General features: G+C 40.2%; 1 protein-coding gene across 1 annotated transcript; it reads right to left on the bottom strand.

The window, feature by feature from the left end:
• Positions 1 to 400: 400 nt before the first annotated feature.
• On the bottom strand, positions 401 to 24,466 carry LOC115622517 (titin). Its single transcript, XM_030516472.1, has 8 exons — positions 24,347 to 24,466; positions 16,439 to 16,619; positions 13,801 to 13,932; positions 4,169 to 5,838; positions 3,215 to 4,084; positions 1,299 to 2,954; positions 688 to 1,231; positions 401 to 471 (listed from the first exon to the last, which is right to left on the bottom strand). Exons 1-8 carry the CDS (start codon positions 24,464 to 24,466, stop codon positions 401 to 403), a joined length of 5,244 nt encoding a protein of 1,747 aa, XP_030372332.1.

Below are 24,466 nucleotides of genomic sequence, written 5' to 3'. Positions count from 1 at the left end.
AATGAGTAGAATAAATAGATAAGGTGCGAATGTGTGCGTGTGTGTGTAAGTGTGTTCGTGGGTGTGAGTGTGTTGGGGATCAGAGCGCGCGCAGGCGCACAATTGTCAGAGCATCGCTGGCTCAAAGGAAACTTCTATATTGGGAAAAACTCCCTTGCTAGCAAGGTGGCAATTGCACAGATCTGGCGCAGTCAACATAATAAATAATAAATAAATAGCGTTAAATAAGCTTAAATGCTAACAAAAATAATATGGTTGTTTGACGTCGACATATATTGGCAAATATTGGAATTTTATCCGATCATGTGTGTGTGTGTGTGTGCTCGATAGGGCTTTAAGAGTTTTCCATGAATTTGTTTTAAAACAGCAGTCAGTGCCGTGAGCCAAGTGCGAAGGATGTTTACCACAGCGGCATGGGGCGGTGTCTGGCAAGGTAGGCGGGCAAGCTGGCAGCAGTGGGTGCGGGGCATCCTGAAAATGATTTAAAGCGAATGATTATAATAGTAGTTTAATGAGCGTTATCATAAACTACGGATTTTTTTATAGCCTGGGCAGCGAGGCAAACATTTTCACACATATTAGCCAGATTTTGCAAGTAATGCATCTTTTCTAAGTTACTTCAAGTCAAAAGTTTGTTTGCAAATTATTTGCCTATCTGACCAAGCTTAAGCGTATGGATATACTTACTGCACACGGCGCAGGTCTGCTCATCGGTGCCATCGCCGCAGCCATCGCGTCCTGAGCACACGATCGCTGTTGAGCGGCAGAGCCCATTACTGCAGCGATGCGGACAATAGGCGCCCGCATCTTTGCTGCTGCCGAGCAGTCCACCCGCTTCGATAAGACGTCTAAACAGCTGAGGCATGGAGCGTGAGCCACACAAATGGGGGGGCTCATCGCTGCCATCCTTGCAGGACACAATCGCATTGCAGTACTCATACTCGGGCAGGCATTCGCCGCTATTGCAGCGGAATGTGTGGGGCGGACAGGAGACGCTCTTGGTGCCGCCATTGCAGCCTAACTCATCCTCGCCATGTGGACACTGTTTGCGACCATCGCAAAGGGCGGCACGCGAGATGCAGCGACCGCTGCGCTCGCAACGGAACGATTCAGCGGGGCAGGTCTGGTTGAAGCGCGCATTGTGGGTGCACTCCTCGTCGGAGTTGTCATTGCAGTCAGCGCGACCATCGCAGACGAAGAACCACGAGATGCAAACACCACTCGAGCGGCACTAAAAGAGGCAAGAGAGAGCGGGTTTTAAGCAAACAGCCATACGTTTAAAAGGAAAGCTAATTTACCTGGAATGTGCCTGGACTGCAGCCTGTACGTTCGGCATTGCATTGATTGCCAGATTCGGCGCAATCGCAAACACCACGTCTGTTGCAAACCGTGTGTGGATCCGCTAGCTGGCACTGGCGATCGCTGGCACAGGGCAGGCCTAGGGAGATGGCTTCCAAGCCCAACTCCACACGCTTGCGCTGCTCCGTGCTCGGCTTGGTGGTGACCAAGGACTGTGTTGATGACGTTTCCTTAGCTGGCTCAGGCGTGGCATCGTCAAGACCCATGAATGGCTTCAGGGTAGTCACAACAGGAGCTGCGGGTTCCATTAACGTGACGCGACTGGCTAGTCCCAGCATGGTCTGTGTGGTAATCTCAACAATGCCCGCGGGATTGGGCGTAGCCTCTTCATTGGGCAGCTGTGGTTGGGCCGGCGCAGCAGTCTCACTCTCGATATGATTATTGCCATCCAGCAGTGTATCCAGTGTAGTGGACTCTAGGATGAGGTTGTCGGATTCAAGTTCCTGAAGTCGAATTGTGTTGGAGTGGTCGGACAGGTCGAAGGGTAATTCTTCAGGCGACAGCGTACGTTCGGGCTCTGATTCGACATCAGCGGCAGCAAGAACTGTGGTGGCCTCTACAGTCTCCACCTCTGGCTCGGCCTGTCCTTCAGAAATAGCTTGCGATATCTTCTGCTCTTGTTCTGTTTCCGATATAGGGTCGAACATTTCAGGGTAGAAGGTAATGAGTTTGTCATTCTCATTCGGTATCGTTTCTGTGGCTTCTTCTTCATCCCTTTGACCTTCACTTTCTTCTTGCGTTGTTTCCGTATTCTGTTCATTGTCTTGAGGAGCTGGTGTGCCATTTTCCTGAGGCTCAACCGTTTCTTGTGCTAATGTTTCATCGTTTTCTTCTGCGACACTGGCATCAATTCGTTCAGCGATCTCAACAGGCTGTGCTTCTTCGGCGAACAGATCTGGTATGCCTGGCATTTGTCCGTCGTTCTCTGTATTCGCAAATAATGGCAGGGTTGCGACTGGCTGCTCTCCAAATGGTACCGGTGGCACTGTACTATCAGCCTCTTCTATCAGATCACTTAGTATGTCGGCAATACTCTGGCTCTCCTTGAAGTCCTCTTCCTTATCCGCCTCCTCGCTGACAATGGCGACTGGCTCAACGGCTGATTGCTCTGCAGCAGGTGCTGCAGTGACTTCAGCTTCCTGCTCAGCTTCGGATTCAACTTTGGCGGTTGTGGCTGTCTCTTGATCCTGTTCTTCAGCGATTTCAGCACTTTGCTTTTTCTCCTCCTCAGGATGTGTAAAGTCCTCTAGACTCGTGTAGTCGGACTCAGTTGCAGGAGCTTCTTCGACAATTGCTTGTTGTTCTACTTCAGCTGGATGCTCTTCATTTGTATCGAGAGCTTCCTGTTGTGTGTTGTCCTGTTGAATGGGTTGCTCTTCCGCAACGACCTGGGATTCGGGAGTTTCGTTTTCTGCAGCCAGCTGATTGATGGGTTCTGTCTGTTGCTCTAGGCTGGGTTCAGGCTCGGCTCCTTGTATGATGTTATCAATCTCATTTTTAAATAAGTCATCTTCAAGTTGTTCCTCGTTGTGTTGTTCGCTTTCCAGAGCAGTCTCAGCACTTTCTATTTTTTCAGTGATCGGTTCTTCTTCATTCTAAAAGAAAAGTAATTAATTGTTAGAACCCTGGCGAACTTTAATAATTAGTTAACCGGTGAACAGTAAATTCAAAGAAAATAAAAGTGATTTCTAAAGCGTATTTGCGTATTGAGGCTAGTAAGCTATTGATTTCTTGAATATCACTTTCTTGACCAACTGGTATCTCACTTGGATTCTTCACTAGATAATCTAGTTTAAACTCGAATAGACGAGTCGAAAAGAAATTAGAGAACTAATTTAAATTACATTTGTCTTACCTCCAGCACAGTTTCTTTTTCAGTTTCCGTGCCATTCACCTGCTCCTCCTCAGCAGCAGCAGCAGCAGCAGCAGCAGCTATCGCTGGGGGCTCTGCAATTGTTTCCGACACTTCAGGCGTTTTAATTGCATTTGCATTTTGCGTTGCCGCCTCGTCGTTATCGTCGTTTTCAACGTCGTCCACTTTTTGTATAGCTGCCTGCTCTGTCGTCGTCGCTGCTGCCGCAATCTCAGCCTGCTCGACAACCTCAGCATTGGCATTAGAAATTTCTTGTTGTTCATCAACTGTGGCTGGTGTCGCCTCCTCGGTTGCTGCCTCCTCGTCCACATCGTCGGCTGCGAGTTGCTGATCGTCGATTTGTGGCGCCAATTCATCATCATTTGTTGGGTATGTCAATTCAGGCTCGGCCACGTCCGCGTCTGCGTCTGCGTCCGCAGCAATCGGCGCTGCTTCAGTGATTGGCACGGCACTCTCCTCTTGATCGTCCGCCGCCTCCTCCTCCACGTCCTCCTCCTCATTGTGTTCGATTAGTGACTGTGGATTTTCCTCCACTGTTGTTGGCTGTTCCTCTGCTGCTGTTGCTGCTGCTGCTGTTTCTTTGATTGGCATCTCAGCCTCGCCCTCCTCCACTTGTTGAACCACTTCGGTAGCTTGTGGTGGCTCTGTAGCTGCTACTGGCATTTCTTCATCTAGTTTCACAGACTCTTCAGTTGGCCTCTGCTCCTCCGATTGCTGCTCCTTGGCTGGCGTCTCTTCTTGCGTCTGTTCGACGGCCTCTTGATTTAATTGATTGACTTCATTTAAATCATCTTCGCCACTTGTCGGCTTGATGTCGGCGCTTTGTTCTGCCTGATCAATTTCAGTCTCAGTCTCATGTGTGTTCTCGTTCTCATTCTCATTCCCATTGTCATTCCCATCCTCATTCTGATTCTCATTCGGCTGATCCTCGTTCACGTTTTCATTTGCATTCTCCTGTTCGTTTGTGGCCTCTGTGGCTGGGTACGTTTCTTCGGCGTCGTTCGTCTCTTCTAGTATCTCGTGGTCGTCTTTCTCCACTGCAGCTTGCTCCGCTTGATCAGTCGCAGCATCGGCGCTTTCGCTGGGCAATCTTGTTGGCTCGTCTATGATTGCTACAGCGGGCTCTGACTTGATTTCATCTTCTGCTGTTGTCTTCCCATCATTTGCTGCAACAGCTGCAGCGGTTGCCACTTCAGCGGCATTGGAAATCGTTGTGGTCGTGACGTCAGACTGTGGCACTTGTTGCGTCTCTTCAGCCGCTTCTTCTTCTTCTTCTTCTTCTGCTTCTAACGGCGCTTCGTGATCACCCGATTGTTCCTCAGCATCTTCAGGCTCTACAGCTTCTACAACTTCCACAGCTGCTTCTGTTGGCTCCACCTCGACTTGCTCGCCCGCATTATCCAACTTCTCGACTATCTGCGGCTCAGTCTCTGGCACATTTGTCACACTTTCGATTTCAGCCTCGAGCTTGAGCTTGTCATCGCCGTCATGCACGGGTATCAATTCATCAACAGCCGCCTGAGCTCCCGCCGCCTCCAACTCCTCCTCTTGCTCATCCTCCAGCTGCAGGTGCTGTTGCTCTGCGATTTGCGTGGTTGCCTGCACATCGCCAGCGTGCTCTTCGTCTTGTTCAATTGTTCCGCTGATTTCGGGCATCGTCTCTGTCTCCACAATATTCTGTGGCTCTACTACTGCCGCCTCTGCACCCTCTACCTTCTCTAGGTCTGGGTCTGTGGCTAACTGTGGCTGTTGTGGCTCTTGTGGCTGCTGTTGCTCGTCGTGCTCATCTTGTGCAGTTTCATAATCAAATTTCATGGTATTATCTATGGACTGTGGCGCAATTTCTTGCCCCCCTGAAGCTTCTAGCTCTTCATCTTCGATCGCAACTGGTTCGATGCCACCTTCTTGAGCTATTACATCGGACTCCGCTTCGTGCTTCGTCTCATGCTCTTCAGTGTACTCCTCGTCGATTTTGTAGGGATAGTCTTCTGTGGGCACACCTTCGGTTTCTTGCTCGGGCAGAGCTTCAGTGGCCACATCGGCGGGTGTTAACAATTGCTGAGACCCGGTTGTGGCGCTATCTGTGGATTGCGGTTCCACTTCTTGGATTTCATGCTCCTGTTGATGGGTTAACTCTGTTTCCTCATGTGCCAGGTCTATGGCTTCCAGTTTCTCGCCGTTCTCCAGATCAGAGACTTGTAGTGGCGTCAGCTTAAGATTATCGCTGTCGTCCTCCTCCAAGGTTTGTTCCTCTATGCTGGCGGGCAGTTCATCTTGCTGTGGCGCTGGGGTAGTCGTTGTGGTGGTTGTGGTTGTCGATGTTGTTGTGGGAGCTGTCGAGCTGGTTGTTGTACGCGCAGTTGTTGGTTCGGGTGTTGTCGTCGTTGTTGTCGTTGTGGACGTTACTGGCTCCACTTTCTCTATGGGCTGCTCCACCTCTGGCGTTGCGGCCGTCTCTGGTGCTACACAAAGTCCTCCCACCATGCGGGCCGGCGCTGTGCACTGGCAACGTCCAAAGAGATTCGGTATCAGAAAATCGCAATGCGTCCGCTTCTCGAACATTTGACAGTGAGCGTGGCTGTAGCAAACGGCGCCAGGATGTGCAGCTGTGGAGTATAAAGAAGGGAGCAATGGAGGAGAAAAGTGAGTTTGATTTCAAATGAGAATACGTAGGAAGTGTATCGGTAGAGTATTTGTTGGTTAGTTTCTCTAAGCTTTATATTTTTCGCATACGATAAAGCGTTATTAAGTTAACCGTGCTACGTTCAGCACCAAATGCATATTAAAAACTCATCATCATCAAGTGCAATAGCAGCAATAGCAATAACCATGGCAACAACATGGGCGCCAGCACAAGCACCCGGGCCTAGTTGTTATTATGCCATGCCCCAACCATCTGAGAAGCATATTAGACCGCCTTCGACATGCCTAATAACCGTCAATAAAGTCAACGTCAACCATGTACGCGAAGCCTCCACAAATCCCCCGATTCCCCCTCCACATTATTCCGGCAACAATGGGGTGAGCAACACAGCAACTGTGGCCTCCCCGCACCCAAAAATGGTGCGCCTGCGCATAGTTTGCTTGCATTTTTGCCGCATTGCACCTGCGTGCGTCTGAATCTCAGTCAACGTCTTTGGTGACCCACTTCTGAGGCTGCTTGGTATGGCCGCCTGCAGGCGCTCAACTTGTTTTCACTTGCAACGTTTTTGGCGTGGCAAGCCATTACCATCGAGACTGCTTCCATCCGCACTTGTTGTCGTTGGTTGCATCTTGCTTGGCGTGCTAGCTCGTTGGCTGCCTACCTAGTGTTGGCTTTAATATGGCCCTAAGGGCAATGTCTAGTCAGGCAACCCAATCCATAGCACTAAGTGTGAACTACACTGAGTATTCGAATACGACTTATGTTGTGTTTCCACTATCTTTGAAGATATGTATTTTGATCCTTGATATGTATAATTGATAGCAATAATAATATTTCACTATTTTTTTTTACGCATGTGTATTGTTATTGTTTGTAGTTAATATTTGCTTTAAAGATAAAAGATAGCATAAGTTATTGAATTCAGAGCCTTATGAAACCACTATGTGGCTGTAGGAGTGGTTTATGAAATTATTTGACATGACAATAAACATTGAGTCCTAGTACTCTAATCAGTAACCATTACATATGTATGCGTGGTTAATCCTTTTTATTTTGTTTTTATGATTAACCGATTTGTCGTACTTTCCTAAGTTAGTTTAGTTTCATTAACTATTTTGAAGTTAGTATTTGGAATACTACAAGTATGTATTGGCCCCCAATACTCTTTTGAGCTCTTTTGTTATTTGAACATTTCTTATATTTATTGCAGACTTCACCTGCTTCGATATATAGCACTATTAACTCAAGGATCAATAAATACAAAGCTTATTACGAACTTAAGAAGTACAGTGCAAAGATGTCTAAAATTTCAGAAATGTTACAGAATTTACTAAAATATTCTTGGTGCTAGTTACAAAAAGCTTACCATCGCACGAAACTATTAGAAATTAATTGCTTTATAGCAAACTCGTTTAGAACATGAGCTACAATTTGGCTCTTTTGTATTTATAAGCACAAATTCAGTTCCCTTTCTAATAATCTTATAAAAAATGTTTATTAAAAAAGCTAAAGCTTAACAACAAATTGAATGTAAAAATCTTTAAGATTTTGAATATCTTATTTGGTTCCTTTCTCAATTAAATTTGCCGCAACACTTTGAGATTTCCAACAATTAATTATAATTTATTTGATTCCTTTCTCAATTAAATGTGTCGCAACACTTTGAGATTTCGAACATTTAATTGTTAATTATTTGATTCCCTTCTCATTTTAATTTGTGAAAATACTTTGGGATTTCAAACATTTAACTATCAATTACTTGTATTTGATTCCCTTCTCATTTAAATTTGTCAAAACACTTTTGCCCCCACCTACTACTATTAGGTTAAGCTACTTCGGTGAGCATGCGTCCCAATTTTGCTGTGTGGCATGCAGCAGCAGCAAACTGAATTTGAAGTTGCCACCAAATCCCCCAGGAGCAGCTTCAGCTGACAGCAGACAAGAAGCCGAGAGTCAAGCGTTGTCGTTGCTCCTTGTCGGCATTTCACAAACGTTTTGCCGGTGCCATTTGCAAAACCGGTTCATAGTGGACAAAAAATGCGCATATATGTAAGTACATACGTGGCGTATACTTAACGAACGACATGGATATGGATATGGACATGGACATGGGCATGGCAGATAATGACAATGACAATGCCAAAGACAATGTCATTGCGAATGCGAGTCAGCTAGCATGTCTCATTGCATTTGACACCAATATGGAAGGTACAAACAAACAAACAAACACACATGCAGACAGACAGACAGACAGACAGACGAGTATATATGAATTCAGTTAATTCTGAAATGGCTGACATCTTTCACTTTTATGTGCGCAACAACAACAACAACAGTAATGGACCACCCTGTGACGACGCCGCTGTTTTTCTTCTGCCTTCTGCCTGCAAAATGATCGATAGTCTAAAGGCAATGCCATGGCCACTTAACGGCCCCTCTCTGCTCTACACTGGTGTGACAGGTTGCATGCAGCATGCGGCAAATGTTGCACGACTGCATCTGGTAACCCACTTTGATTATTTTTTCTTCCTCCTCTCTCTCCATCTCTCTCTCTCTCTCTCTCTCTCTCTATGCATCTCTCTGTCTCTTGCTGTGCGCAACGATGTGCGCGTGTGAAAATGTTAACCAAGTCAAGCGCGCGATTGTGCGCCAAATGTATGTGTCTGTCCTTCTGAGTGTGTGTGTGTGGATTCGCAATAAACAATAATTTCATCAAAATCAACATAAATTAAATTGCCAGCTACGCTTGTCGCATTGATGGTCTCTTGCCTGCTTCGCTTCTGTTGCGCTTTCTAGGCGGCAACATTGTTGACTTTTTGGCGTCGGCGGCCGGAATTCTCAATGTATGTCAACTGGCAGAGAGCATCATCAACTGCAGTTGTTGTTGTTGTTGTTGTTATTGTTGCCACAAAAAAGTGTGGCACTTGCAATAAAAATTCCATTCCAGCTGAGCATTTTTCTTTTCTTTCCGCTGAGACTCCTCAGCTGGCTCTCGCATTCCTGCGGCTTTAATACAAGTAAGCTTTAATAAGTAAATGAAAAAGCATCAATATTTTTAATTAATTGGCGCAATTTGCATTTGGGCATGGCTCGGGCTCAACAGGTGTCTCCTCGACTTCCACTTTTCTGTACGTTTTCAGCCAATTGAGTTGTCTCAGCGACAGCCAGTTTTCCATGCATTTGCCTCAACTATGTACACATGTTTGTGTTTCTTTCATACTTCTATGTATGTGTATGTATGTATATTTTTATTTTCTATTTCTTTGTGTGTTTTGTATTTTATTATTGGTTGCGGAAGTGGCCACATTTTATGACTTTGCGTCTATTGCGGCAACCACGTTCTAATTTGCATGCAATTTCGCATTTGGTCGTAGTGCGGACTCTTGGGCTGATGACGCAAACTGAAGACGGTTTGGCGGTCAATGTCAATGCCCCAAATGTGGTCATGAGAAATTTTTCCAGCAATTATCATAGATTTGCGCTTCTCAGAACTGATCAACAATTTCTATTTATTTGCATACAAATGATTTCAATCAATCATAATTTTAGACTCACATTTCCTTATTTTCGAACACTGATCGTTCATGATTAAAACGTGTATTCCCAGCCTTGTTAGCTAAATGAGTTGAGTAATGTGCAGTGATTACTTAATTCATTATTCACTTAATCTTTTTAATCAGCTACTAGTCATTATGAAGAGGCAGCACGCTCTTAAAAATTGTCGTTCCAGTTAATGAAACATAAAACCGATTTTGACAAATTTCCCATAATTATGTCACCACTTTTTTTATTGAACATAAACTTAGTGATTGTTTAGTGATTGTTACATTAATTAATTAATTAACAGCATTGGTTGATCATTTTAAAAATCAATTTAAGGCATGTAGAAAAAGATCGCACTAAGTGATACATTTATTAATCCCTTTAATTAGTGTTGACTAGTTAACCCTAAAAGCTTTTGTTCACAGTTCAGCACATATTGAAATTTAAACTCTATTTCTTGATCCCATTTTATTTGAAGAATTTACCGTTTTTGGTGGAGTGACATAAATATAAATAACTTTATATGTAGTATGTGAAAACATGATCAGATAGATGTTCTTTGATTAAAGTTTATGATTTCAAAAATGTTACTGTTGCTGTTTAGGTTAATTGTTTGGCTTTCTCGCAGAAAGGAAGATAGAAACTGAGAAGATCTTTAAAGATCGAAATTCCTGGGGATCGCAGTGATCATTTGATTCCCTAGTCTAGTAAATAAACCGATCACTTTAATTTCTGGCTGATGATCCATGCTCATTATCTGGAGTGTGTTACCTTGGCTTATCGTACTTTATCAATCCATTACTAGTAGCAACATCAATCAGCACAGTCGTCCATAAAGCTGCGGCAGATATGCTTATCGGCTTCACTTTTCTGCAACTTAGTATGCAAATGCTGACAGAGATTGTGGCAATTGTTATTGCTGCAGTCTCAGTCTCAGTCTCTGTTGGCTGTTGTCATTCTTTTGTGGCCTATCTGTTCATTATCTGGTTCTGCATATGTTGGCATACTTTTCTCTTCTTGGCTTACAACAGCAAGCGCTACTTTTGCTGCACACTCGTCTGTACATACACGTATGTACATATGTATTGTGGACATTGTCATCATATGGGAAGTACAAGGAAGGCACATAACTCATAACATTACAGGGTTTGACCAGCCAAGTGGCTGTTGCAGTTGCAGTTGCAGTTGCAATGACGAGCTGCAGCGAGCAGTAGCTTTGGGTTAGAGCTCGTTAAAAAAGCAAGCAGCAGACAGATATGTACGAGTATGCGAAAGGTACGAGGCACAACAACAATAAAACATTTTGGCCAAACGGGAGTGGGCATGGGAATGGTTTGGGCCTGGGTTAAGGTGCATGAGAAACTGGAACAAGTGGCTGTGGACAACAACAGAGACGACAACCAACGACAACGACATAAAACAGCGAAAGCCTGCCACCAAATCTGGCACAAACGGCAGCACTTGTTTGACCCAATGTAGCAAGTAAAGAGAGACCAAGACCAAGACCGAGACCGATACCGAGACCTAAGTGAACGGGCCTTAAACCGTGGCCGTGCCCAATATGTGTGCCTTGCCTTGCCTTGCCTTGCCTTGCCGAAGTTTGTCAACTAAAGAGGCAAAAAGCTGCAAGTTCTTGGCCAGCTGTTCTGCTAATTGGACTTTCTTCAGCTGCTTTAGACTTCTTTGCCATGCTTTCTTTCACTTGACATTTTTGTTTCTTTGTGGCTGCGCTTTTTTTTATTGTTCTTCTTGGCGCATAATTAGTGCAATTTAATTACAGAAAAGGGGCAGCAGCTCGTTTAGCAATTAGGCATGTAAAGCAGTTGCCCAAGATATGAATCGCAACCAAAAACAAAACAAAAAAGAAGAATTGCAGGATCTGCGCTGATTGGTGAAAGGTTCTTCATTGTTATTTAAAATATATTTTTCATTTACCCTCCCTTTTGTTTTGTGAAAGTAACTCATAAATACTTATAGTTGAACAGGAAGACTGCACCATTTGTTTTGACATTAAAATGGATTTAATGAAATATTAAATGCAACGGTCCTCCAATCATGTGTGCCACGCCCATTAGAAGGCTTTGGCATTAAAATGACTCTATAATTAAGATGCCAAAGAGAATAAAAAATAAAATAATATAAAAAATGTGCGAGTACGTAAAATGAAAAACAGGTGAATGTCGAAGACACGAACTGGAGCAGAGCAACCAAACTCTGTCTCATGTCGATGCTAATGCCTCTTGTCTGATGCCTCTTGTCTGATGCCTGATGGCGATGTCGTGCAGGTTGCACAATGCGCCTAAGCAGCAGGGCAAACTTAGAGTGCACACAAAAATGTACCGCAATGTACGAACGAGCGTACTCCTCGTACCTCCATGACCAACAGCATTATCATTATCGTCATCATCATCATCGTGGCAATGGGCTACCTGCCTGCTGACTGCATTCACCTGTGTGCAACATTCTAATCAGATTAACGCCATTTGGCGCCAATGTGTTAAAGTCGAACTGTGACAATGTTTCGAATGTTTTTCGATGTTGTTCCCCCTCCTCGCCCCTTCCAATCCATTCGAGCATGTGAAGTGCAGCCAACGCTTACTTACAACTTAGCAGCTTATTGAGAGGGCATTGTATGTTTTTAAAAGATACTTAACGGCACAAGTACAAAGACCAGTTAGGAATAACAAAACAAAAAATAAATAAACTTGTGAGAACTTTGCTTTTATCGAGAGACTGACTTTTGAATGCTCTGTAGTCATTGTAGGCTTATTATTCTGAGAGCTTACTATCGCAGTTAGAGATACTGGATATATAATGTTATTCTATTTCGAAACAAATAACGAAATTAATATTTATGAGCTGGCCTTTATCGGTTTCACGTTTATAATTTTGTTCATAATAAAACATATTGTTTTTAAAGGCATTATTATAGGCTAAGCATAGCTCTTACTTTTTACAACCAATTTGAAATTCTATAACTTTATGATGATACTTAGGGAATCTCAATTGCTAAATTTTCAATTTGAATCACAAATCCTTTTTAATTAATGGTGATCAAGCGCACCTTTGTAAGCGTTAAAATGTAAGAAAAACATATCAATATATCAAAGGTTCAATTGTTATAATAGGTTTTACTGTGTTCTTTTATGAAGCCCATTTTTTGCAATTTAATCAAAAAATACATACATTTTAATTGTAAAAAAATTTTAATTGTAAAGCCCTATCTTTATGATGAGTATAACAGCGAGCTTTAATAGACAATTAAATAAGCTTGGAACTGTTTTTTGAAAGACTTGTACTCTATTTGTCAGTCAAAATAATAACTTCAGAAACGTGTCTTTTATACTTAGTAATTATGAAGTGATTTACTCTTTGAGGTTTAGATTTAATTTATCGGGTATTTAAACCTATGGGGGACAACCTGCCATTGGAACACACACTTTTCAACCGTTTCATGGAAGTATTTTTATAGTCCGATAGTTTGTCAGAAATAAAAAAAAAAACAGAAACTATTTTTACGGTCGGATAAAAATTACTGGAAATGGATAATCTCCAAATGGTGTCTATGGCAAAAAAAAAAAAAAAAAAAATGGATGTGTCTGTTTATCTAAGGGCGACATTTCCTCAGAGTGTTACGTGCATTCCTAGAAATGTTGAATGCTTTTTCTTTCAATTCATCGGAATAGAGTATAAAATAACGAAAATGCTTTACACATTTTTGCTGTTGGTGTTTTTGTTGTTATTTGTTGGCAGCGTTCTAAGAAAATTAACCAATTATGCGTATAATTAGTAACACGATTGTCTTGTTAGCTCTAGTTGCTGTTGTTGTTGTTGTTGTTGTTGCTGTTGTCGTTGCTTTTGTTGTTATGCTCATGTTAATTGCTTGTGTCAAGCTGTGGAAAAGAGCGACGCATGAAAGAAAGGAAAATTGTAAGCCAATAGCTTAGTGGTGGATGACTGGCAAAACGGGGAAGAGTAGCAACAAGAGTCTGTGTCTTTGTGTGTGTGTGTGTGTGTTAACGAAGGCAGAAAGAAAATCGACAAATAGAACCAGAACAGAACCCACTCTGCAGACACAAACCAAATGGCGTGAACTAGAACATCAGCTCTAATCCATAGAGTTGCGTGTTAAAATGAGTAAATTAGTTTCAGTTGTTGTTGGTTTTCTCATCATTCTTCTGCATTTTTTGTGTTTTTTGTTTTTTTGTTTTCAATACACTTCAGATATTGTATTTATTGCAATTAGCCAAACACCAATAAACGTATTTATGTTATTATTGTTAATTAACAAAAGGAATCGAATGGAATTGTAATGGCATTCCCTGGCATTTCTAGAGGGCCCCACTCGTGACCAGTTCGTGCACGGGCTGTTGGTACTTACGGCCGAGACACGTGTGTTTGCGGAATTGCAGGAATCCTTCGACGCAACGACAAGCGCCATCCAGGCAGCTGCTGTTGGCCACCTTCATGGTGCACTGCTCGCTCAACATGCAATCGCCTCCCAAGAGTTGTGCTGAAAAGAATAAATAAATCAAATACTAGTAGAAGAGCACAGATTACATTCAGTTTGAAGTTGTGGCCTAATGAAGCTAACGGTACCTGTGCGTCTGGCTCTGTGCGCGTGTGTGTGTGCGCGTGTGTGTGTGTGTGAGTTTGTCTAAGCAAACATTATGCCAGATTCTTTAGCCAGGCCTTTGTCAATTGTCAACAAAGGTGCGTTTAGCATAAGCCGCGTAGGCGACCCTCACACGCACACACACACACACACACATACACACACCAACTTTTTATTTGTTTGAAACAAACATTTTGCCTAGACATTCCAAAAATGCATTCACCTGATGTTTGCCAACACAAACTCACATACAAACATATGCACGCATATGTATATATATTCACGGCTAATGAGGTTATGTCAAGTGTCAAACTATTTTTTGGGGTAAGCAAGCATTGTTTAGTCGGGTATTCGGGCTGGTCCGAAAGTGATTCTTTTCAGAAAAAATTTCACACAAATTTCTGTGATTTACCTCCTCATTCGATTTTCTCGTTAAACACCCAAATATGTGTCATTTCTTTCGATTCTGAAGTGATTTTAAATTTAAATCGGTTTACTTACTTTACTTACTTGTAAATTTAGTTATATCTAGAAAACTAAACATATTTATCTATCCTTCTATATATCTATCTATCTATCTATCTATCTATCTATCTATCTATCTATCTATCTATCTATCTATCTATCTATCTATCTATCTATCTATCTATCTATCTATCTATCTATATTTATTGAAGTATGGATTCTCGTTGGGCATTTCAAGATTTCAAACTGAAAATATAACTAAAAAATTGAATTGCTTAGGTTGATTAAAATATATTGAAAATACAAATTAATAATTCCTTTTAAATCGTTGATGGTTATAGGCTTTTAACAGTCTTTCATATTGTCAGAAAATGCTTTCACAAAAAATGTAGACAGCTTTCTTAAGTGTTTACAATACATGATATTGATGGGTAACAATAATAATCTTTAAAAAGTATAATTTCGCAATACTTTAACTTTTGTTTCAAATTCTAACTGTTCATTTTTCTTATGTAAATATGTCCTAGTCTAGAATTAACATTTGATTTAAAATATAGAGTCACTTTTCTACTTTCGATAAATCATTCATTAAATATTTAATACAATTTTATTTTTGATGTTCTTTCATACAAAAATATGAAATTTGTTTAAAGATAAAAACTAAGCAAAAATCAGATCATTCAATAGTTTAAGCAAACATTATGCCAGATTCTTTAGCCAGGCCTTTGTCAATTGTCAACAAAGGTGCGTTTAGCATAAGCCGCGTAGGCGACCCTCACACGCACACACACACACACACACATACACACACCAACTTTTTATTTGTTTGAAACAAACATTTTGCCTAGACATTCCAAAAATGCATTCACCTGATGTTTGCCAACACAAACTCACATACAAACATATGCACGCATATGTATATATATTCACGGCTAATGAGGTTATGTCAAGTGTCAAACTATTTTTTGGGGTAAGCAAGCATTGTTTAGTCGGGTATTCGGGCTGGTCCGAAAGTGATTCTTTTCAGAAAAAATTTCACACAAATTTCTGTGATTTACCTCCTCATTCGATTTTCTCGTTAAACACCCAAATATGTGTCATTTCTTTCGATTCTGAAGTGATTTTAAATTTAAATCGGTTTACTTACTTTACTTACTTGTAAATTTAGTTATATCTAGAAAACTAAACATATTTATCTATCCTTCTATATATCTATCTATCTATCTATCTATCTATCTATCTATCTATCTATCTATCTATCTATCTATCTATCTATATTTATTGAAGTATGGATTCTCGTTGGGCATTTCAAGATTTCAAACTGAAAATATAACTAAAAAATTGAATTGCTTAGGTTGATTAAAATATATTGAAAATACAAATTAATAATTCCTTTTAAATCGTTGATGGTTATAGGCTTTTAACAGTCTTTCATATTGTCAGAAAATGCTTTCACAAAAAATGTAGACAGCTTTCTTAAGTGTTTACAATACATGATATTGATGGGTAACAATAATAATCTTTAAAAAGTATAATTTCGCAATACTTTAACTTTTGTTTCAAATTCTAACTGTTCATTTTTCTTATGTAAATATGTCCTAGTCTAGAATTAACATTTGATTTAAAATATAGAGTCACTTTTCTACTTTCGATAAATCATTCATTAAATATTTAATACAATTTTATTTTTGATGTTCTTTCATACAAAAATATGAAATTTGTTTAAAGATAAAAACTAAGCAAAAATCAGATCATTCAATAGTTTAAAACCTAAAAAGTTTTACCCAAAACAATGTTCTTGAAAATGTGATAGGCTGGTAAGCAGTTTATACTCAAATCTGAAGCACTGCGGAAAATGCAGAATCTATAAAAACTACTAAAATAAATCTACAAGAACCTATTGTACATCCAGAATAATTGAATAGACGTGCATACTTACATGACAAACAGCTAGTCGCATTGAATTGGACGAAATAGGGCGCGCACTCGCAGTACCCCTGAGTCGAGCAACTACTGCCCTTGATGAAATCTGTACAGTCCATGTCGTGCTGACATTTGGAGCCCAGCTCAAGCGCCTGCGCTGACGTCGCATTGTGGATTATAATGTTGAGCAGAAGTAGCTGTAAGAAATATAGGAATTATGTCTATCATTATGAAATTGCAATTACATACATAGTTCTCATAGCTTCCAAAGCGTTTCAACATCAATTAGCTGCGAATGCGCGCTCTAGCATAAAATTTGCACAGAGCCACAAACTCACAGAAAAGTATGCTTATACAAGTATATGTATGTATATATGTGTATGTGTATGTCTGTAGTAAGACATAAAACTAGCAGAATCCCAGCTAATTATTACAGCGCACGGAATAACTGTAAGCCCGGGCCATAAACAGCTGGCCATGGTCAAGATTGAAAACAAACTATAGGCAATAGTGAATTGAAGTGAAGTGGACCAACAATACATCCATAAAAATGTACGAGTATGTGCTCGTTTGGGCTCGTATTATGTATGCTCTGCTCTATAATTAATTTTTGTGGTCCGAAAATCGCGCGAGCGTTTTTCACTGCAGCGACTAACTAGACAATTCTAAGGCAAAGCTTAATACACTGCACAAAATATTTAGAGAAGACTGTATTGAAAGTTGCGGCTGCTTGTCAGAGCTAAATAACATTTTATTTATTTACCTCTGCAAAGAAGTTAATAAATAAGTCATGGAATTTGAAGATTTTTCTTGAAATTATGATATTTTGTTTACATGTATGAACAGCTTTATTCTGAAAAATTGAATTGCTAGAGTTTTGAAATTTTGTATTTAGATTCTCTTATCTTATATCCAGATGGGATTATGTGCCGATGGACACTCCATCTCTTATTTCTCCCACTCTATCAAATTTTTCATAATATGAATATGAATAGAGAGCTTTTAAAAATGATCATTATTCTTCTCTTTCCTGTAAAGTATAAACAACATTAAGATTTATCGAACATATCGAGTTGGTAAATATGTTCACATTTTTCCATCATTATTAATTTTTATGAATAATATGAAATATTAAATTAAATGGCATTGCATTGACGTTTGCATGTATGAACAGCTTTATTCTGAAAAATAGAATTTCTAGAGTTTTGAAATTTTGTATTTAGATTCTTTTATCTTATATCCAGATGGGATTATGTGCCGATGGACACTCCATCTCTTATTTCTCCCACTCTATCAAATTTTTCATAATATGAATATGAATAGAGAGCTTTTAAAAATGATCATTATTCTTCTCTTTTCTGTAAAGTATAAACAACATTAAGATTTATCGAACATATCGAACATAAAATAAAGCAAAAGTGAAATAAAGAAAGAGCATTTGAAAGTCGATTTTACAAAACTATAGCATTGACTATTTTTATGAATGAATTTCATGTAAGACGCTCGCTTGTGTTCTGGTGTCTGTGTGTTTGGCTTTTGTTTTAACTGACAGTTACGAAGATAGACGATACGTTATAGATACTGCGATACAAGATACAAAAAGTTGTAAAACAAAATTAACAGTTGCCAACACACACGCCCATCGGCAGACACAGCAAACAGACAGCGAGAGAGACAGACAGACGGACAGTCACAGCCAGAACAACAACATACTGGGAGCTGAACCCGTACCTAGTCTTTGGCATCAGCATCGGCATCGGCATCGGCTTTGAGTTGTAGTTGGAAGTTGGGCTATAATTAAAACCATTTCAGCCAAGGGTACTACAACAGGCAAGTACGGCGTTTTATTGCCAGTGTTGTTGTTGTTGTTGTTGTTGTTACTGTTGTTGTTGCCGTTGATGTTGCTGTTTGATTTCGGTTTTGCAGTTAGACCAAGAAAAACAGAAGTTGAACAAGTAGGCGAAGAAGAAGTGGTAGAAGTGGAAATAGAAATAGAATTCAGCATAAAATGTTAATAAATAAGTAGAATTTTGTGGTAGTAGCGCCACAGAGTGCAATGCACTCCCTGGGCTGCCACACGCCATTAATTATGCCAACTGTTACTGTGTTGCCCCTGCCGTTCACCCTTCGGTGGATGCCACAAATAGCGGTGTGTGTACACTCGACTCGCTTACATCACACGGCACGCTTAGTAGTTCAGCATTTGTATCTCGTACTTGTACTCGCAGTACGCGCCAGACTGTTAAGTAACTGAGTTTAGCATAAGATCGCCAAACGGTACCACGTTGTCTGATTTATTTAATTCTGTAATTCTCTCTCTTTTTGGCGCGCAAATTGTTGACGCATAAAATTCAATGACAGCATAAAACAGACACAATCCGCCAGATAGAGATCGCCAACGCTGAAGCTAACGCTAAAGCTAAAGCTGAACTTGTCCCGGAGGCTGACACTGAAGCTGCCAAGCTTCTGCTGTCGATCGTCACTCCCGCAGCGCAGTCACGCAATTGAAGACCAAGAATCTTGGTGGATGTTGCCGTTGTTGTTGTTGTTGTTGCTGTTGCCATTTTGTTTGGCTAACAAATTTAACAACTTAAGACATTAGTTTACAGTTATTTAGTTGTAAGATAGCCTTGCATCTATTGAGCTGTGACTTCTAAGATGCGTGTCATCAAAAGATAGTTAATAAACTGGCCTGCAACTCTGTTGCCAACAGTTAACAACCGCCAGAGTATTACTGATGGAAATGTGATAAGATTTGCAAGACTTGCCACTCATTAGCGAAGAAATCTGCTGATCACTTTTTCATGACAAAAGACTAGTATAAAAGATTAGAGATCTTTCTATAAATGCATTGCAATCAAATATTCAAAGTTGGAACTGCATTCAGTAATGATACTAATAGTGTATAAAATAATAAATAAACTCCAGCTTGACTCGCCGTGCATTTCTTACAACAGATAAATACGATCATGAGAAATTGGATATCAAAATACTTCTTTCGAACTGTAAGCATCGTATATATTTTAGGCTTTATTCGCAACGGCTTGCTTTATTTTATTACGATTTAAACTTCTTGCACACTTTTTACTTCCATTCCTTTCTTCTTCTTTTTCTTACAACCACGCCATGCCAAAATACCCTCTTATTCAAATATTATTAAATCGTTACATTATAATATCAGAATAAAAAAATAAACTTGACCTGCCTAGGGCTTAAGGGAATCTGGACACCGTTTGGTTATTCTAGCTCTTGTACCTTCTGAGATCCTTGCGCTCATACAGACGGACGGACGGACATGGCTATATCGACTCGGCTTGTCACCCTGATCAATAATATATATACTTTGTGGGGTCTGCCACGCCTCCTTCTGTGTGTTACATACATTCGCCAAAAGTAGTATACCCGTTCACCATTTGGGTACAGGCTATAAAAATGCTTACATTATACAAAGTGGATCGTCATTTTACGATCTAATAACCCCCCTCAGCAATATTCTAATATATTATAATAAAAATAATAATTGTTATTCAAATAAGTATTAAGCCCAGATTTCTCATGTCATTGGTAAAACTTATGCCAACAATAGGTGGCAAAACTTGTGCTCTTTGGCATCCGCGACAGGTTCAAGTAGCCAGAGTGCCATTTGGATAGCTCTACAATGGCAGTCGTCGTATTGAGCGTATCAGCAGCCTAGCGGCTGAACAGCTTAAATACATTTTTAAAGTAATATCTCGACATTAGATGTATGCGTATAATCGCTTTCTACATCCTCTCATGCAATTGACATGCGATATAGCCTACTGATAATGACTGAGCACAAATTCAAATTCATTCTTTGCTACTTTAAAATATGTAAATAGGAATTAAGAGACGCATTCAACACACGACCAACAACTGAAGAGTCATCCACAATCTCCTCCATAATTTCTAATTTGAATCTTTTAGAGCCTGGAGCTAAGCAATAGACAGCAATAACAGCAGCAACCACAAGCCTACTTAGCAATTAGAATTGGAAAGAATGGACGGCTCAGCATCCGCAGCCACTGTGGCGGCATCTTGGCATCAATAAAATGTCAATAAAAACTTTTTAATTACCCTTTAGAGAGCTTTTGAGCACGAGCAGAGAATGTGCTGCCTCTTAATGTTGTTGATGTGGTTGTTGTTGCTGTTGTTGTTGCTGTTGCTGCTGTTGTTGTTATTGCTGAAGCAGTGAGTGTGGTCCATTAGAGTGGTCAACAAGTATGTGAGTGTTTGTCTGTCTATCTGTGTGTATGTGTGTGTGTGTGTGTGAAGCAAGTTGACCCACTAACGAGTCAAGTTACTTTCGTTACCGCCTGCCTATCTACCTGCCAGCTTGATTGCCTGCCTGCCTTCCCGCCCGTTGCTGTTCTTTTTGACAGTTTCTGGTAGCACCTTTCAAGTGGTCTGCGTCTTTTCTGCCACTTTTCGGCAATTGCGTTTATGCTGCGCTCAAAGAAAGTGGCTAAGCAGGCCAAATGGCCAATGCCGTTCAATTAATTTGCGACAATTTGAAGAGCTTTGTTTGAAATTATCATTCATGTCGATTTGATTTAATGTTTCTTTAAATAATTTGAAGCAATAAATAATTTAAGCATTACTGATTTTTTTCTGATTAAGCTAGTCCTGAGAGAGTATTATTTTCAGGGATTATTTTAATTAAAAGAATGTAATTACACTTACAACAATTATAGTTGAACTAAATCCAAGAAACTATTGATTGATTGAATGACTTACGAATCATTTGTTTATTAATGAAATCTATATTCCCTGAGTTATGAACGTATTGCCTATGACAGCATATCATACGTATAGAATATCTTTCCAGTAGCAATGTTTAGACTCAGATAATGCTGAAAATCTAACCGAACTATTGTCACTGGAACTATTTAAGCTATTTAACGGGGTCCATTCAACTGAGCAACAAATTGTTCATCTTCTGTTGATAATCTTAACTTGTATGAATAATAATTCATACGCCCATAAATCAATCGAGAAGTAAGGTACTACTTTCTCAGCTTCCTTATTGTTTTAATCAATTTAAAGAGCTCATTAGCTTTAAAAAATCACCTCAGCCCACAAGTAAATGTCTCAACTAAAACAATTTGCCCATTTTCTTTTCCTAAGCCTCTGAAATAACTCATACGCCTCTTGTGCATTATGACCTGGACTGCAAGCAGCTCTCCCACACAAACACACACACACACACACACACACACACACACACACAGACACACACAGAGCTGCAGTTAGCCGGTTGTGTCGGCCAAAGGTCAACAGACAGTCTGGCGCCCGGCGATCATTAAAAAAAAGAGAAGTACGAAAGTAATTTGTAAAACATGAAAACATTTTTTGCTGTTGCTGTTCTTTTACGATTCTAAATTACGATGACCGCCGCATATCTCCTGCAGCTTGGATCGCACAGATCTTCAACAGCATTGGCGCACAGCCCACTTCATTAGCACAGCAACAGGAGAGCCAGCCGCATTCTATACATACTATACGTATTGTAAAATTGTAGATAAAAAAAAAAAAACGAAACCAAACGAAAAAAAGCTTAAACTGTTAAAAAAGCAGCAGGCAGGCAGGCAGCGAGCGAGCTAAGCTCAGCTTGATGAATGATGTTTTGGCGGCTTACAAACAAAAACTGCATACACATATCTATGTGTGTACTTTCGTGCATCTTAAGATGGATTACATGCAGCGCTTACAAATGACTAGGTGGACAGTTGCGTCTGTTATTAGCTGCCCCTCACTCACTAACTGACTGAATGGCCGACTCCCTCGACTCTTGGGAAACGTTATAAACGCGCATACTCGTATGCATTGCGATATAAAATTAAAATATCGATGGGAAGACTCTCGCAGTAAGAGAAACCGTAGTCGGCTTTTAAAATTGGATCTCAATGCTTATAAAATATAACTACGATTTTCACATAAATAAGTCAATAAAATCGCGTTTGTGGTTTATAGGATTAATTAATTTGAAAGTTTCTAGAGGTTTTTATTAATCATCAAAACTCAGTCCCATTCTATATTTTATGCAAATCGTGCAACTCACATCAGCCATTCTTTCGGCGAATATGTGAGAAAGTCTTGAACACCTAAAATGACCCAACCCTAACGCAAATAGTTGTCATAACTTTCAAATGTCCAAATGTCCGGAAGTTGAAGATTGCGTAGTTTGCTAAATAAACTGGGTCAGGAAAAAAGCGTTCCCAGCTGTGCGCAAAACGCCCACATTTGCCTAAAAAAATATTAACTTAATATTCCTACATTACTCAGCGCTCAAGTGTCGTTTACAAAGAACAAACAGCAACAACTACAACTACAACAACAGCCAACTGGCAACTGCCAACTACAACTACAACAACAGCCAACTGGCAACTGCCAACTACTCTGAACATCACCATCACACCATCATCTTCATTCAACATCGTCTGACCCAATGGCCGACTGGAGAAGCACACATACTCGTACGGATAGACCAAAGTTGTTGGCCCACGATCAAACAGAACTAGGTGACGAACAGGCCCCCGCAAAATGTGCCAAAAACATGATATAAATAAAAGAAAGAATATATAAAAGTATGTTAGAAATATGACACTTCTTGTGAACATTCTTTTGTTTAAATTAAACGACGACAAGAGCGGAAACATTAAAAATAAAACGGCATTGCGACAGTTTATGGTCAACTTTCAGTTAGCACAAAGATTGGCAACGCCCAGCTGGCTTAAAGGCATTGACTTGGTTCCATATACTCTGCACAAAAGAGTATTATAGGTTAGACATGCAAGTTAGTTACGGAAGCAGCGACAGACGAGACAAATTGAGCTACTCTTGTCCAAAAGCATTGTCTGTCTACGATTCTTTTCAGTTAGTTTTGCAATAAAACAGCTTTCTGCGCACTCTCTGTTTATAAAGAACGATTTCTAGCTGGTGACGCCTCAAAATTCTACCACGATATATAGTTTTGATTTGTCATAAATCAGTTTTAGTATCAATTCGAAAATATCATATCATCCCATATCGTGGACTGAAGTTTTCATAGAGACAATTGGCTGCAATATAGCTGGACGATCGGATGATTATCGGTTGATTCTAACACAAATACGTTTTAGAGAAGGGAGATTCAAAATACTTGCTTCAGGAAAAATGATTCAAACCCATATTATTTGTGATTTTGATTAAGAAACAACTATTGTGGAATAAATTCAACGATTAATAATATCCGTTGATAGCTGTCCTATTTCACCGACAGTATGAAGTAAAAAAAACCCATTAGCTAGCTACTTGTAATTTCGGAACGGATAGTATGGAACATTTAGTTAGATTGAACAATTGGCCAGGGGCGGGACTACCGCACTCATCGCTTCTAAGAAGGATAGAATTCAGATGCCGCTAGGCAGCTTGCCGTACAGATGTACAAATTATAGTAAGGCTGTCATATGAAGTACAACACTCCTAAAACTGAAGAGGTTCAAAATAAAGCAAGGCAGACATTCCGCCAGACCTAGCATTCCATTCAATGATTTCTGTCGAAGCCCTAGCGACGCGATAGAGACGGAGTGGTATAGCTGGAGTTTTGGAAACTAACGAAATTCATAAATTTAAAGCGGACATGGATGAATGAAAACAAACGAATTATGTATCACAACAATGGTCCTCTTCAAGTGTAACCCAAAAGCCTATACCTATGTTTATCGTAAAACTAGTTAGCCTCAAGAAAAAATTATTATTCGTGCAGGGCATTACAAGTTCATAAAAACTATTGGCTTCATTTTTTGCAATTTTATGGTACTATTTGCCAAAATTCGAAATGTTTGCAAAAAGGTGGAAGAAGAAGAAAATGAAAAGTTTGGCAAGTGCACAAAAGTTGCACAAGAGCCATGAAAAATTCACTTACCGCTAAGAGCCGCTTAACCGTAAAAAGTTGAAGAAGCGCAGGTTTCTTTCTCATCTTCAGTTGTCGCGTCTTTGCCGGCGACGTTGACGTCGACGTCGACGTAAATTGCAGCGCTGCCAT

The sequence above is a fragment of the Scaptodrosophila lebanonensis genome, unplaced genomic scaffold (assembly GCF_003285725.1).
Source record: "Scaptodrosophila lebanonensis strain 11010-0011.00,11010-0021.00 unplaced genomic scaffold, SlebRS2 tig00000043-arrow-pilon, whole genome shotgun sequence".
NCBI lineage: Eukaryota > Metazoa > Arthropoda > Insecta > Diptera > Drosophilidae > Scaptodrosophila > Scaptodrosophila lebanonensis.
The sequence above is the reverse complement of the archived record's forward strand: the minus strand, read 5'-3'. Positions and strand labels throughout refer to the sequence as shown.